The sequence below is a fragment of the Rutidosis leptorrhynchoides genome, chromosome 3, assembly GCF_046630445.1.
Source record: "Rutidosis leptorrhynchoides isolate AG116_Rl617_1_P2 chromosome 3, CSIRO_AGI_Rlap_v1, whole genome shotgun sequence".
Taxonomy (NCBI): Eukaryota; Viridiplantae; Streptophyta; class Magnoliopsida; order Asterales; family Asteraceae; genus Rutidosis; species Rutidosis leptorrhynchoides.
The window spans coordinates 281,529,637-281,545,397 of record NC_092335.1 but is presented as its reverse complement, the minus strand read 5'-3'; the positions used below and the strand labels follow the sequence as shown (position 1 = coordinate 281,545,397).

At 37.5% G+C, this 15,761-nt stretch overlaps 1 protein-coding gene across 1 annotated transcript; it reads right to left on the bottom strand.

Moving 5' to 3' along the window:
• Positions 1 to 4,660: 4,660 nt before the first annotated feature.
• LOC139901015 (uncharacterized) lies at positions 4,661 to 5,219 on the bottom strand. Its single transcript, XM_071883757.1, has 2 exons — positions 5,033 to 5,219; positions 4,661 to 4,830 (listed from the first exon to the last, which is right to left on the bottom strand). Exons 1-2 carry the CDS (start codon positions 5,217 to 5,219, stop codon positions 4,661 to 4,663), a joined length of 357 nt encoding a protein of 118 aa, XP_071739858.1.
• Positions 5,220 to 15,761: the final 10,542 nt, after the last annotated feature.

The window sequence follows — 15,761 nt, the reverse complement described above, 5'->3', positions numbered from 1 at the left end:
CAATGTACATAATACCTTCCATGTCTCAAATTTGAAGAAATGCTTAGCCAAAGAAGATCTCACTATTCCTTTAGACGAAATCAAAATTATCGAAAAACTACAATTCGTTGAAGAACCCGTCGAGATAATGGATCGTGAGGTTAAAAGACTCAAGCAAAACAAGATACCGATTGTTAAGGTTCAATGGAATGCTCGTAGAGGACCCGAGTTCACCTGGGAGCAAGAAGATCAAATGAAGCTGAAATACCCGTACCTATTTCCAGAAGATGTGTCAACACCTTCAACAGCTTAAAATCTCGGGACGAAATTTATTTAATGGGTAGGTACTGTAGTGACCCGAACTTTTCCATGTTTATATATATTAAATGAAATTAATATTTACATGATTAAATGTTTCCAACATGTTAAGCAATCAAACTTGTTAAGACTTGATTAATTGAAATGAGTTTATGTAGTCAATTGATCACCCAAGTTGACAGACGATTCACGAAAGTTTAAACTTGTAACAACTACATGATGATATATATATATATGGATATATATAGTTAACATGAGAATTATAATAGGTAAGTATCACACTAAGTATATTAACAATGAGTTATATACATAAAAATGAGACTATTGAATTAAGAAACTCGAAACGATATATATAACGATTATCGTTATAACAACGTCTTACTAAATACATATGAATCATATTAAGATATTAATACACTATGTTTAACATGATAAAATGATAATTAAATATATCATTAAGTGTGCTAACAATGAACTACATATGTAAAACAAGACTACTAACTTAAGAGTTTCAAAACGAGTTATATATGTAACGATTATCGTTGTAACGACATTTTAATATATATATATATATATATATATATATATATATATATATATATATATATATATATATATATATATATATATTGCATTAAGATATATTCATACACCATGTTATCAAGATAATATGATAATTTAACATCTCATTAAATATAATAAACAATGGGTTAACTACATTAAATGAGATTGTTAACTTAAAAGTTTCAAGACAACACTTACATGTAATGACTAACGGTGACTTAACGACTCAGTTAAAATGTATATACATGTAGTGTATTAAGTTATATTAATACACTTTTGAAAGACTTCAAGACATTTATCAAAACACTCATACTTAACAAAAATGCTTACAATTACATTCTCATTCATTTTCATCAACAATTCTACTCATATTCATTCAGTCTTCGTACTCGTATTATACCCAGCTTCAAGACGTACTTACTATGGGTATATACCAATAGGAACTAGCATGAGATTCCACTCTTGATTATGTCATGCATGACTAATCAAGTTTAACTTCTACCATGAACTAGTCAACTAACAAGAACTCCTTTTAACCCCACTCACCACTCACCATTCACTTCATTTCATTTCCATTTTCCTTTCTAATTCTCTCTTAATACACACATACACCTATGAACGAATTTTTCCAGTAACCAAATCATCATTTTCATCAAAAACTACTTCAAGAATCAAGCTATAATCATCATAGGAAGAACACTTTGAAAATCCTTTCAAGTTTGCAAGTATACTTTCAAGCTTTCTAATCCATTCCAAGTAATTATCTAAGATTAAGAAACCTTTGTTATTTACAGTAGGTTATCTTTCTTATTCAAGGTAAAACTCATATCCAAACTTTGATTCAATTTCTATAACTATAACTATCTTAATTCGAGTAGAAATCTTACTTGAACTTGTTTTCGTGTCATGATTCTACTTCAAGAACTTTCAAGCCATCCAAGGATCCTTTGAAGCTAGATCACTTCTTGTCACTTCCAGTAGGTTTACCTACTAAACTTGAGGTAGTAATGATGTTCATAACATCATTCAATTCATATATATATATATATATATATATATATATATATATATATATATCTTATTCGAAGATTTAAACTTGTAATCACTAGAACATAGTTTAGTTAATTCTAAACTTGTTTGCAAACAAAGTTAATCCTTCTAAATTAACTTTTAAAATCAACTAAACACATGTTCTATATCTATATGATATGCTAACTTAATGATTTAAAATCTGAAAACACGAAGAACACCGTAAAACCGGACATATGCCGTCGTAGCGAAACCGGGGGGCTGTTTTGGTTTGGATAATTAAAAACTATGATAAACTTTGATTTAAAAGCTATACTTCTGGGAAAATAATTTTTCTTATGAACATAAAACTATATCCAAAAATCATGGTTAAACTCAAAGTGGAAGTATGTTTTTCAAAATGGTCATCAAGACGTCGTTCTTTCGACTGAAATGACTACCTCTACAAAAACGACTTGTAACTTGTATTTCTGACTATAAACTTATACTTTTTCTATTTAGTTTCATAAATTTCAGTTCATTATGACACCATAGCAACTTGAATCACTCAAAACGGATTTAAAACGAAGAAGTTATGGGTAAAACAAGATTGGATAATTTTGCTTGTTGTAGCTACGTGAAATTTGTAACAAATCTATACAAATCATAAATTAACTAACTTATATTGTATTACACATGTATTCTAACATATATTATGTAATTTTGGGATACTATAGATACGTATACAATGTTTTGACATATCATATCGATCCATCTATATAATATATTTCGGAACAACCATAGACACTCTATATGCAGTAATGCTTGAGTTAGCTATACATGGTTGAGTTTATTCCAAAATAATATATATACTTTGAGTTGTGATCTAGCCTGAGACTTGTATAACCTGGGTCGTGGATTGATTCGAGATAATATATATTGATTTATTTCTGTACATCTAACTCTGGACAACTAGTTGTAGATTACTAACGTTGGACTGTTAACTTAACAAACTTAAATCATTAAAACGTAATAAAAATGTTGTGAATATATTTCGATCATACTTTGATATATATGTACATATTTGTTATAGGTTCGTGAATCAACCAGTGGCCAAGTCTTATTTTCCAACAAAGTGAAAATAGGTGAAAGTGAGTTATACTCTCACTTTTGAAATCTATTATTTTTGGGATGAGAATACATGAAGTTTTATAAATGTTTTACAAAATAGACACAAGTGATCGAAATTACATTCTATGTTGAATTATCGAACATAATATGCCCCTTTTTAGCTTGGTAGCCTAAGAATTGGTGTTTATGATAATTGCCACCAATTGACGCGAATCCTAAAGATAGATCTATTTGGCCCAACAAGCCTCATTCGAGTTACGGATGCTTTAATACTTCAATTTATCATATCCGATGTGAGTCCCGGAATGATGGGGATATTCTATATGCATCTTGTTAATGTCGGTTACCAGGTGTTCATCATATGAATGATTTTTATGCAGATTGCATGTTATTGAGAAATGGAAATGAAAATCTTGTGGTCTATTATTATGATTTGATAAATATATAGGCTAAACCTATAACTCACCAACATTTTTATTGACGTTTAAAGCATGTTTATTCTCAGGTGATTATTAAGAGCTTCCGCTGTTGCATGCTAATTTATGGACAAGAGTTGGAGTCAGCATGCTTGTATGATATTGTTTAAAAACTGCATTCGAAGACATATATTGTTGTGTAATATTATTGTAAACCATTATGTAATGGTCATGTGAAAACGCTATATTTTAGATTATCATTATTTGATAATCGTCGTAATATCTTAAAGGTTATGGTTTGTTTTAAAATCAAATGCAGTATTTGAAAAACGTCTCATATAGAGGTCAAAACCTCGCAACGAAATCAATTAATATGGAACGTTTATAATCAATATGAACGGGGCATTTCAACCCACCCTACAATCTAGCCTTGTAACTAAACAGGCTTCTGCCACGCGGGAGCTAGAGATCATCCCCCTAAGAAGGCAGGATGCACGTAATAACTATCATATTGTGCGTTGAAATGTAACCAAACACTTCCATTCAGAAAAATTAAATTTATTTATTACAAAGTAAATCAAATTCTCAAGTCATATCCAAATGACAATTTATTGCAACCATGAAAGAAATACGAATTATCTTAAAAGTAAATAAAGCAACATTTTAAATGAACTAAAAAATGCAAGTCCTTAAAAGTTGGGGTGATCAATCCATGGTGTTGCAACCTGACAAACATATGTAACATCTTTTCTAATTGGTTGCATGCCAAGTACGAGGTATTCGCACTCCATTTAATCCTACCAGGATATAGGACCCCGTTGCACTTATGCCAATAACTTCATAAGGACCTTTCCAGTTGGGCCCTAGCTTTCCAGTATCCTCTACTCGACTTGCCTCATTGTTGCGCCACATATAATCTCCAATCCTGAACGACATAGGCTTAACGTGCTTATCGTAGTACTTAGAGATCTTCTGCTTGTTAATGGCTTCTTGTATGGCAGCTATTTCTCTACCCTCTTCTAGCATATCTAGGTTAGCGTGCAAGCCTTCATCATTACTTAACTCATCGAAGCTACGTATGCGCTTCATTGGAACCATTAATTCGGCGGGGATTACTGCTTCCGTCCCATAAACCAAGTTGAACGGTGTTTCTCCTGTGCATTTTTTATGAGTGGTGCGATGCGCCCACAAAACACTTGGGAGCTCAACGACCCACTCATTACCATTCAAGCCCAGGCGCACTTTTATCCCTTTTCCTTTTTCCCTTTTTTTACTTCACATTGGACATTGGCTTGCGGGTGAGCGACCGAAGTAAAAGACTGCTTGATATTCAGCTCTTGACACCAGCTCCTGAAAGGCTCGCCTTCAAACTGCGTAACATTATCGCTGACAATTTCATTAGGGATACCAAAACCTGCACACAATATCTTCCTAAAAGAAGTTACGGATGTGCCTGCCATTAATTGTCGCCAATGCCTTTGCCTCCACCCATTTGGTGAAATAACCATTTGCCATCACCAAGAATTTTATTCCTCTTAATCAAGCAATGATAATATGAATACTATTAAAGCGCGTATATTGCAAAGTATTACATAAGTGTTTTAATTCAAGCGTACCTGAGCACGCAGTAATATGGCCGACAATATTGATGGCCCATTTGCTGAACGACCATGCTGCCGTTATTGGTATCATTGGATGCCATGGTGCTCGACTTATTGGCACATGCTGTTGACACGATTGGCACGTTCTTACAATTTCCACTACATCACTATGAATGGTGGGCCAGTAATACCCTATGCGCATCACTTTTGCAGCGATTGTTCTGTACCCAGAAAGTAAAGCACAAGAACCCTTGTGAACATCTCAAAGCACCTCTTTAGCTTGATTAGGTCCAATAAACAACAGACTCGGGCCTAAATAAGATTTCCTGTATAAAACACCTTCAATTAACGAGTATATGGGAGCTTTCATGTAGATCTTTCGCGCTTATTTTTCATCCGCAGGAAGTTCGCCCTCAGTTAAGAATTTCACCAATGGTGTCATCCAATTTGGGCTTTCCTCCTTGATGGGTGAAACAGTTGATTTCTCATTAATAGATTTTTCTGTTAACACTTCAACCCACACATTTTTGCGCAGATGATTGAAGGCCAAAGCGGCCAATTTGCTTAGAGCTTCCGCTTTCTTGTTTTTCCCTATGGGTACCTGCGTTAACCTAAAACCATTAAAATCATTTGCAAACTCATGCACTAGTTCCATGTACCACTGCATAGAGGCTTCATGAGCCCCAAATGATCCATTGACTTGGTTAACGACCAACTGTGAATCTACGTATGCATCTAAATGCTTTATTCTGAGCCATTGTGCTATGCGTATTCCAGATAGCAATGCTTCATATTCAGACTCATTGTTGGTCGCAGCAAACGTGAATCGAAGTGCATAAGTATGCTCCTCTCCATCAGGACTTGTAAGGACTAATCCAGCGCCAGCACCTTCAAGTCCACAAGCTCCATATGTATACAGTTCCCAGACCTGATTCTTGTCATAGTCGATTGTAGTACTTTCTGCGAGTGCCTCTACTTCTCCCATTGTTTCAACCAAGTAATCTGCAATTATTCGGCCTTTCACCATCCTGCGCGGGGAGTAATTGATTTCATGCTCTCCCAATTCAATGGCCCACTTGACCAATCTACCTGAAACCTCAGGCTTGTCTAATACATGTCACTACATATTATCAGCATACCACAATTAATTCAAGCGCGTCTTTGGCATCTTATAAGATTATGTAAATAAGAAATTGGGATGTACGTGCCGCGACTTATACCTGTCTTATTGGTTGGTCGGTTAATACCACAATTGGATGCACCTAAAAGTACCCGTGCAGCAGGCGAGCTATGCGTACTAGCACTTACACAAGTTATTCGATAGGTGGATAATTAACTTCGCTGCCGCTAAGTGATTTGCTAACAAAATACACAGGCATTTGTACCTGTACCAAAATAGTGGGAAATACACAGTAAATATTACATTCAGTACCTATTTTAAGTCTCAATATGAGACATACATGCCCCCTATCTGCGACAAGATTGGAACTGATGGCTTCCTTTGAAGTCGCAAGATACAGCATCAACGTCTCTCCCGCTACGGGCGCAGTCAAAGTAGGTAGCTCCCTTAGGAGTGACTTCATCTCGACAAAAGCTCTTTCGGCCTCCTCAGTCCATCTAAAATCTGACTTTTTTAAAGAACTTTTAAGAGTCTGGATAAATGGAAGTGACCGCTCTGCGGCTTTTGACAGGAATCGCGTTAGCTCAGCCAACTTTCTTGTTAAACTTTGCACTTCTTTTCTTGATTTTGCGGAGTTCATGCGCTCTACAGCTTCAATTTTCTTGGGATTGGCCTTGATTCCTCTTGGGGTAACTATGTGTCCCAAGAACTTGCCCTCTTCTTCCCCAAAACTACACTTTGTAGGATTAAGCTTCATGTTGATTTTTCGCAGAGAGTTGAATATTTCCTAGATATCGATCAATAGTTGCACCACTGTATTGCTTTTGACGACTAAATCATCTACGTAAGCTTCAAGATTTCTACTGATTTATTCCTTGAACGCCAAATCCACTACCCTCTGGTATGTTTCCCCCGCAATCTTCAACCCGAAGGGAATTTTTGTGTTACAAAAAATACCATGATCGGTGTGGAATATGGTTTTATCCTCATCCACCTCGGCCATCTGAATCTGGTGATACCCCTTATACGAATCCAAAAACCATTTGAACCTGAAACCGGAAAGAGATTCAACTTTCCAATCGATCTTAGGCAAAGGATAATTATCCTTAGGGCATGCCTTATTAGTATCCTTGAAATCGACGCACATGCACCATGAGCCATCTCCTTTTTTAACCAAAATGGGATTTGCGACCCAATTTTGATACCGCACTTCTCTAAGAATGTTCCCATGAACCAACTTGTCTACCTCCAACCTCAACCATTCACTTCTTTCGGGTGCCATTAGATGCTTCTTTTGGTGCACTAGAGTTATGTTTGGATTTGCGTTCTGATTGTGCTCAGCGATATTTCGTGGTACCCAGTCATATCATCTTCACACCACGCAAAGATATCCATGTTAGCTACCAGTATGTCGCGTAGTTTAACCTTGATCTCATCTGAAAGGTTACTCCCAACCTGAATTCAATTGTTAGGATATTTTGAATTAAAAATGATGGAGCTAATTTGTATCTGCTCTTCAACTGTAGGCAATGGTTCACGCGGAGTTACCTAAGCGCATAACGCTCTCCCAGACTCCGTCCGAACGGTAGCAATACCTTTCCTAGTAGGAAACTTGATCATACTATGAACTGTAGAGGGTACTGCGCTAAACTTTTGTAAAGTTACTCACCACAGGAGCGTGTTATAACATGAATAAGAACGTACCACACATAATTCAACAAGGACAGCTCATGTACGGGTTGAGTCATTATCGTCGACCAATACCAGTTCAAGCTCGATGCTCCCCAAAGGCCATGTTGATTCATAAAAAAAAATTCCCGACAAAACAGTTGTGGGTGCACGAATCTTAGACTTGATAGTTGCTGGAAGCTTCCTAAAGCAGTACTTGTACATTACATCGACAATACTGCCAGTGTCGACATTTAATCGTCACACATTATACCCGCAATCAGTGATGTGACCCTTGATGATTATAGGAGCATGCGAAGGATTGATTGTCTGCATCGGAGGGAAGGTAATAGCTTTCGCCTCACATTCCTCTAATTGTTCTGCCTTGCGCCTCTGACCAGAGTGTCAAGCGTGCACCATGTTTGTTGTTTCGTCAGAGTTTTTGTCGCTGCCCTTCTTTTGGTTTGGCGCAGCTTTCCTGATTGATTGCCCTGCGATGTAGTTCCTTGCATTTTTACTGGGTTTAGGTGATTACGCTCACCCTTCCTTAGACACTCGATCACTTTTTCAATAAAAGTTTTGCAACGATCGATCTCGTGTCCATAATCGTCATGAAATTCACAAAATTTCGACTTGTCTCTCCTAGCATACTCTTACATCTTGGCAGGGGCTGCGAATATCAAACAAATCGGCTCGGTAGCTAGGATCTCCTTTGGTGTTTTAGTCAATTCACGCATGATTGCGAAGTTCTGACTTGGGAAATAACCCTTTCCTTGGTTAGGGTTGCTTCACTTCTGAAACTAGTTGTACTTTGATGATGCAGAGCCCTGCCTGTATTTGTCACCCTTGCGGTTTGATCCCCCTGTTTAACTGCGATAAGAATCATCATCATTGTTACCTATGCTATCGGAATTTTTCCCACTATTTCTAGTGGTATCTTCCCTAGCACGCATATGCTCGTGCGCTTCTTTGATTGCCTCTGCTAAGGTATCAGGGACTTTCATGCGCAGGAGTTGCCATAGGCCAAGATGTCGCTCTCTACACAACCCGTGTATAAAATCGGACACTTTCTGGCTTTTAGGGAGTCCAGCCATTTTAGCGACATCTTTGGTGTATCGATCTATGAACTGCCCAAGGGATTCTCTTGTACCCTGTCTGATATCATGACATTTAACATGCGTCCTTTTATGGGCATGCATGTTGTGACATTTTAACATGAAGCGCGCTCGAAGATCATTATAGGAGGTAACAAGCTGTAGCGGTAAATTATAGAGCTACTCCCTTGCGACCTCTTGCAACAAAGTCTGAAATTTCAAGCACTTAGTTTCATTGTTCCAAGCCTGAGCGCGCGCTGTTCCTTCATATATTTGTAAGAAATCATATGGATCTGTCGTGCCATCATTGATCATATACATATCATTGTTCATGTATATTTCAATTTACGTGAAATATATTTAAAAGGCTTGGCATAACCGCTGAAAGTCAAGATAGCGGATCATATTGCGCATTGATAAAAAATTGCGGATTCTTTCCGCTAAGTTAATGCGGACAGTAGATAAATCCGTATATCGCGAATATTTTGAATACTATAAATAGGGAGCTTAGCCTCTCATTTATAGGTTGTTGATTCTCTGCCATTTGCCCAGACCTTTGTAATTTTCACTTGTGACTTTGCCCAAGGAACTTTTACATTGTGTTAAGGTGAATCATTTTAATTAACAATCAAGACCTGGTCGGGGTGGTTGATCACTTGATTGATAAAGTGAAAGACTATCATCAGGGTCCAAAACAATCATCAAACATCCCATTCACCATCTTAATATCATTGCACTCAATCCTTAATTAAGTACCTCTTTAATATATGATTGATTAATCGGCACCATCCGTAGGACACGTTCAAAATTAAACTTGAATTTTTTTGTTTTCTGCTATTAAACAATCAAAATTGCTTGTTTAACTTTAATCGTGTATTGTTATGATGATTTGAAGGAAATTGCTAAGGCGTACCAGTTGGTTTGATCGTCGGACATGGCAGCTAATGCGAAGCAAGCAAACAGCTCTGTGAATGCTGATGTGCTGGCAAACGATTCGCAAAATGTCTAACTGATTAATTTGCTACCAAAATGTTAATACTACCGCGAGCAATTCAGTTCAAGAACTGCTCGGTAAAGCGTCTAATGTCAATACCGCTAATACTGATCCGCAACTAAAGGTTACTGCCGATAAAATGGTTGCGTGCAGAAATTTGCAACAGAACTGCGATGAAACCAGTGCCAAAGGCAAGCGATTAAGATTTTCGGCTGGAAAAACGAGTTTGAAAGCATACAAAGTCGTTGGCACTGCAATTGAGCAAGCTAAAAAAGATGCCAAGTATGGTCGTGAACCTCGCATATCGTGTACTTACTTAAGGCCGTTGAATGATGCAGGATCACAGGTTGATCACTTAGTTGTTAAACATCGCGATAGCGATAGCGATGATGCAGAGGAACTCATTGTTTTAAACTCTGTTTATAATTCCAAGATCGCGAAAGCGCGGAGAGAAGAAAGTGAATATTCTGATGATTCAGATAGTGTGGAGGAATTTGTAAAAATTCCGCATGTTAAGTGCAGGCGACCACCAACACCCTTTCCCCGCCATGGGAATGAGGGTGAAACTTCTGATGCTATGCATTGAGAAAATGCTCAAAATTTCTTAGCGGATGCTTTTAAAAGCATTGCGCCTAAATCACTGCAGCACAAGTTTGAGCAACCGAATTTTTTGCGAGATATGATAGCTAAATTTTGTGCGGAGAATACTGATACCCGCACAAAAAAGGCGACTGAGATTACTACTGCTGCAGACAAGTTTGTCCAACATATATCTGATTATCCGATTGTTACATCGCCCATTGTGCCGGCAACGTTGGGAGTTTACTCGGGTTTAACTGACCCTTTGGATTTTTTGTAACGGTTTAAGGGAGTTGTAAGCACCTATAATTGAGATGAGCCGGTCACATGCCGAGTATTTTCTATGGTTTTACAAGGGTCAGTAAGAGAGTGGTTACATAGTTTGCAAGCCCGCAGTATCATTGGCTTTATCGACCTTCGTGATAAATTTTTATTACAGTTTTAGAACCTTTTACCGTAGAAGAAGACGCATATCGAATGCCATGACATCAAGCAAGGTAACAAGGAAACTTTAAACGCGTTACTTACACGATACATCTATGAATGCTAAAAGATATCAAGTTTGAATGAAGATCAAAAAACTTCTGGGTTTTTGCATGCCATTAATCCGCAACGGCATCCAATGCTTGTGTGACGTTTGAGAAGAGATGTTCTGCCAACTTTTGCTAAGGTGCAGCAAGAGACATATGATTACATTAGAGGTGGAGAGGATAGTGCTATAACCCATGCATGTGGATGGGGTAAGGATAAAAGTTATCGGGATGATAATGATTCTTTCCGTAATGGAAATAATGATAACTTTCGCGGCTCAGGATATCCAAGGCGAAACGGATGCGGTAGTTACCCGCGTAATGATAGACATCAAGGTCAAGGTGATAATAATGGATATAACCATCGCGATCGTTATTCTTCCCTAAAATGGAATAATGAATCTTTTGCCATTATCCAAATATTAACAAAGACGCCTAAAGAAATTCTTTTGCAAAAGAGGGTAGCGCGATCTTTTCCTGATCCTCAACCTTTAGCGAAAAACAGCAGACGTGATAAATCCAAGTTTTGCATTTTTCATGATGCTTATGGTTATGATACTAATCGCTGTAGAGATTTGGTAGAATTAATTGCGGAGGCATTCGAGCAAGGTAAATTAGATCATTTGATAGCTCAGGTGCTGCAAGTACTGCAAATGCGATTATCTTACCCACAGAGTCTTATTTTCCGCAAGTGCCAAATGCTAGAGCGTTAGTTCACACTGATCAAAAAGCTCCCGCAGTGAAGAATCTAGGGGTTAAAATGGTGGGCAAGAAAGAGAATCTGCGCAAAATTCTGGTTATTAATGTAGTGGAGGTTCAAAGCGAAATGTAAGTGTTCCAGGTATCTGAGCAATTCGCGAATTGGCAATGCCCCTCTTTTACTTTTCTTCCTATAAACTTGAGCGCGGATCTTGATAAACCAGTGGTGGTTTCATGTCGCATTGCGAATACTGGCATTATAATTTTGAAGGTGCATGTTGATACTGGTAGCAATGTGGATGTAATGTATGAGCAATGTTTCAACAAGTTGCCCATACATATTAAAGCTTTGCTAAAGCCGACTGCGGTTTTGTTAGCTGGTTTTTCAGGGGAATCAACTCGGCCTATTGGTCAGTTGGAATTACAAGTTTAATTAGTAGATGATCACGATGAATCGCTAAAGCGGCAAGCCTTGATAAACCTTTATGTAATGCGTAATCAGTCTAGGTTTAGCATGATTCTTGGGCGCACTGCTTTGCGCAGGTTTGGTGCAATACCATCTACGTTGCATGGAATGGTGAAGTTTTCTACTTGCAAGGGCATTGGTACGCTAACTTCGGTCGTAATTGAACCACTTTGCACGATGATTACTGCTCGCGAAAGTGTTGGAGTTGAAGTACATGCGGTGCTCGCCGAATAACATAAATGTTGTAGTAGAAAAACATTAGTTGAGTGTTTAATCATGTTTTATTGAGTGCGTACTGTGATACGTTGTCTTTATTGATGAACTGTTACTACTCAAAAATTATGAATAAGAAGAAGTGAATTTGTGTTTTAGCAACTGTTTCTATATAAAGCAGAAAACACTGCCTGTGGCCAAGCGCAGTGATAATTTTGCAGAATGCAAACACTTAAATCTTAAAACACTGAATGAATTCTTATGTAAAATGAAACTAAGTGTTCGCAGAAATTCTAAAATACATGGCATTATTTTGCTAAGTAATGATACAACCTACTTATGCAGTAACAATGCAGATATTTTGCAAAATTTTAGCTTTAAAGCCAAGTGATGAAACTGCCCACTTGTGTTAAATGATAAATGTTGCGAAAGGATAAAATTTCCTGAGTATTTGATCTTGCCATACTTATTACCTAAGGATCGTTTTGGCGGACTTAGAAGATTCATAATGTATAAGTTTATAAAAGTATAGATTGCTTTGCGAAAGTACATACTTATTATGTGCACAATAATAAAAGTTGGAAGTTGCAAATGACAAGTCTAAATTATGAATATATTGAATAAAGCGCTATATAAATAAACAAAGTTGCAACTGCGAAATATAAAAACTTTTATTAATATTGCGCTATGTGAAGCGCGCAAAAATACAATAAGTGCAATACAAGATTGTAGTTACAAATATACAAATTTAATGAGAACACTACAACTCAAGTGCTTTGATGTCCTCAAAAGTTACATTTTCTTTTCGGCTAATCTCCTCTAAAGCCGGAATGGTGACCTTTTCGACCTCTTTCTTCACTTTGGTCAGTGCCTTCTGTGCCTCTCCTGTTGGGCATATCTCTTTGGCAATGTCAGCAGGAAGCGGCTACGACAGGTCGCCAAATTGGTAGAGTAGGTCATAAAACTCGCAGCGAGTTGCGAGCTTTGCCGCTTGAGCATATGCCTTGAATTTTTCGGTCACCAGCGCCGAGTCCATAAAATTATCGCCAAACTCAGGAAGATACTTGACAAGTTGCGAAAACTGATTTTCCGCAAATTTCGCTCTATTTTTTAGAGCGGAATTTTCATTTTTAAGACTGTTTGAGCGCACCTTCAGTCTTTTTCAATTGAAGCTCTAGCTTTTGAATCTTTTGGCGCTGAGCTTGAATAGTTGCACATTTCTTGTCATAATGGTCCGAGATAGTGTTAAACCGATCGACATTGTCTACGGCTTCAGCGAATGAAAGTTCGCGGTATTTAGCACGCACACTCCTTCGCACAAACTTGCAGAGTTTTCGGTAGAGTTTGTTGGCGTACTCTTCTTCTGCAGCTTCCTCGGCATCTTCTTCGCGGTTTGACGTTTCGGTTTCGGTTTTGGAGGGAATGTTTAAGTCTTCATTGCCAGGAGTTTCAAAAATGCCTTCGGGGATATCCACCAATATTATACAACTGCTCTATCCCCTCCACAGAATCTGAAAGCACAACTAAAAGTGAATAAGCAAATAAAATTAATTAATAAATGCGGTCAGGATATTAGACTAATATATGCAGTTATGCGGAATAACGCTAACTTACTTGCTTCTTGCTCTGCTGTAGTACGAAGGCTTCTCTTGCGGGGAGTGGTAACTGTAACATCCCGCCTTTTTCCATTTTACTTTTCCGTTTAACTATTTAAGTTCCGTTATATGTTTATAACATCTTCCGTTGATACGCGTTTTAAATTATCTCGTTTAGGTAATTTCCGCACCCGAACGAAAGTTGAGGGACTAAACTTGACAAGGGATCAAACCCTTGACTAGGTCAAAGGGTCAACCCCTTTCACCCATTCATTTCCACCTCCACCTCTCTCTCTTTCTCTCTAGCAAGAACACACACCCAATTATCCAAATTCATTCATTCATCATCTAAATCCGGATTAAGGAGCTAGCAACCAAATAAATTACATATTCGTGATCCTCTCTTCATCCTCTTCGTTTTGGTACCAACTTCATCTCATTTGGGTAACTTTCTAAAATCACTAGATTTTGTGTTCTTGATGATTTTAACTTATAAAAGTGTTAATTAGTGTCTATGGCTCAAGTCTAACATGAATATATGATTTGTATGCTCGATCTCGTTGTTTTAGTGTAACTAGCATGAACTTGAATTTTGGTGTGTTATTCTTGAATTTTGGATGATCATATGTTGTTAGATGTTAAAAGTTGATGTTTTAATTGTGTTTCTAGTGTTACTAGCTTCATTATGATGTATAGTTTGATTAATGAAACCTCCTAAACTTGATTATGAAATTTGGTGAATTTAGATTAAGGTTCATGAACTTAAAATGGACTTGTAATGATTTGAACGACATGGAATGTTAGTTGTAAGTGTTAGGTTGTGTTGTATGCTTAATTACCTTCAAAACGGCATATCATATGTATAAATTGGATTCCCGAAACTTAAATTAAAATTGATAAACTTGAAACTTGAAAATAAACCTCTATTGATCGCTTGACGGGATTTCGGTTATAGTATATGATGTTTTTGCTTGATGAAAAGTGCTTAGTTGCGTTCCTTGTCGAGAGAGCTTTCCGATGATATAAAATACATGTTCTAATTGTTTGCGGTTTGTAAAATGTGTTGGTTTGTGTTTTGGTTCGTGCAATTGAGAAATTCAGCAAACAGGGCCTGGAAGGCATCTGGGACGCCGTCCAGAAACTCAAGACGCCGTCCCACTCTTCAATTTGGGACGCCGTCTAGCCCATTAAGACGCCGTCCCACTCTTCAATTTGGGACGCCGTCTAGCTATTTGGGACGCCGTCCCATTGTGCTAAAACTGGCTGTTCACTTGGTCGTTTGACATGAAAATGTTTGCTATGCTACGGACCTCCGATTAACATGAAACTTGGCCAACATGCTCATATATGATTATATAACTTAGAAAAATTGTCGGATATCCAACCCGACCCTGTTGACTTTTCTGTTGACTTTGACCCGACCAAGTTGACTTTTAATCAAACTTAACCAAATATTTGTGCAATCGTTCTAACATGTTTTTATACTGGTACCTTGCATGAAACATGACAACTTGACTCACATGCTACATTATTGAGTCGTAACGAGCCATAGGACTAATTGAACATCTTTGACCTATCGTGTTTACCGTTATTGATACGACCTATTGTTTAGGTCAAGACTAGCATTGTTCTTTGCACACATTTACTTGTCGAAGTACTTTACTACTCGTACACTCAAGGTGAGATCATAGTCCCACTTTTACTCTTTTTGAACTTACATTTGGGATGAGAAAACATAAACATTTCTTTTACTAAGTGAACACAAGTACAGGAAAACAAACATTCT

Bases quoted from the DNA above. Each gene is read 5' to 3' on its own strand.
- LOC139901015 (XM_071883757.1), bottom strand. From the start codon at position 5,219: ATGCGCATAGGGTATTACTGGCCCACCATTCATAGTGATGTAGTGGAA. The intron at 4,831-5,032 runs GTACGCTTGAAT...TATTGTGTGCAG, and splicing joins CCATATTACTGCGTGCTCAG to GTTTTGGTATCCCTAATGAA.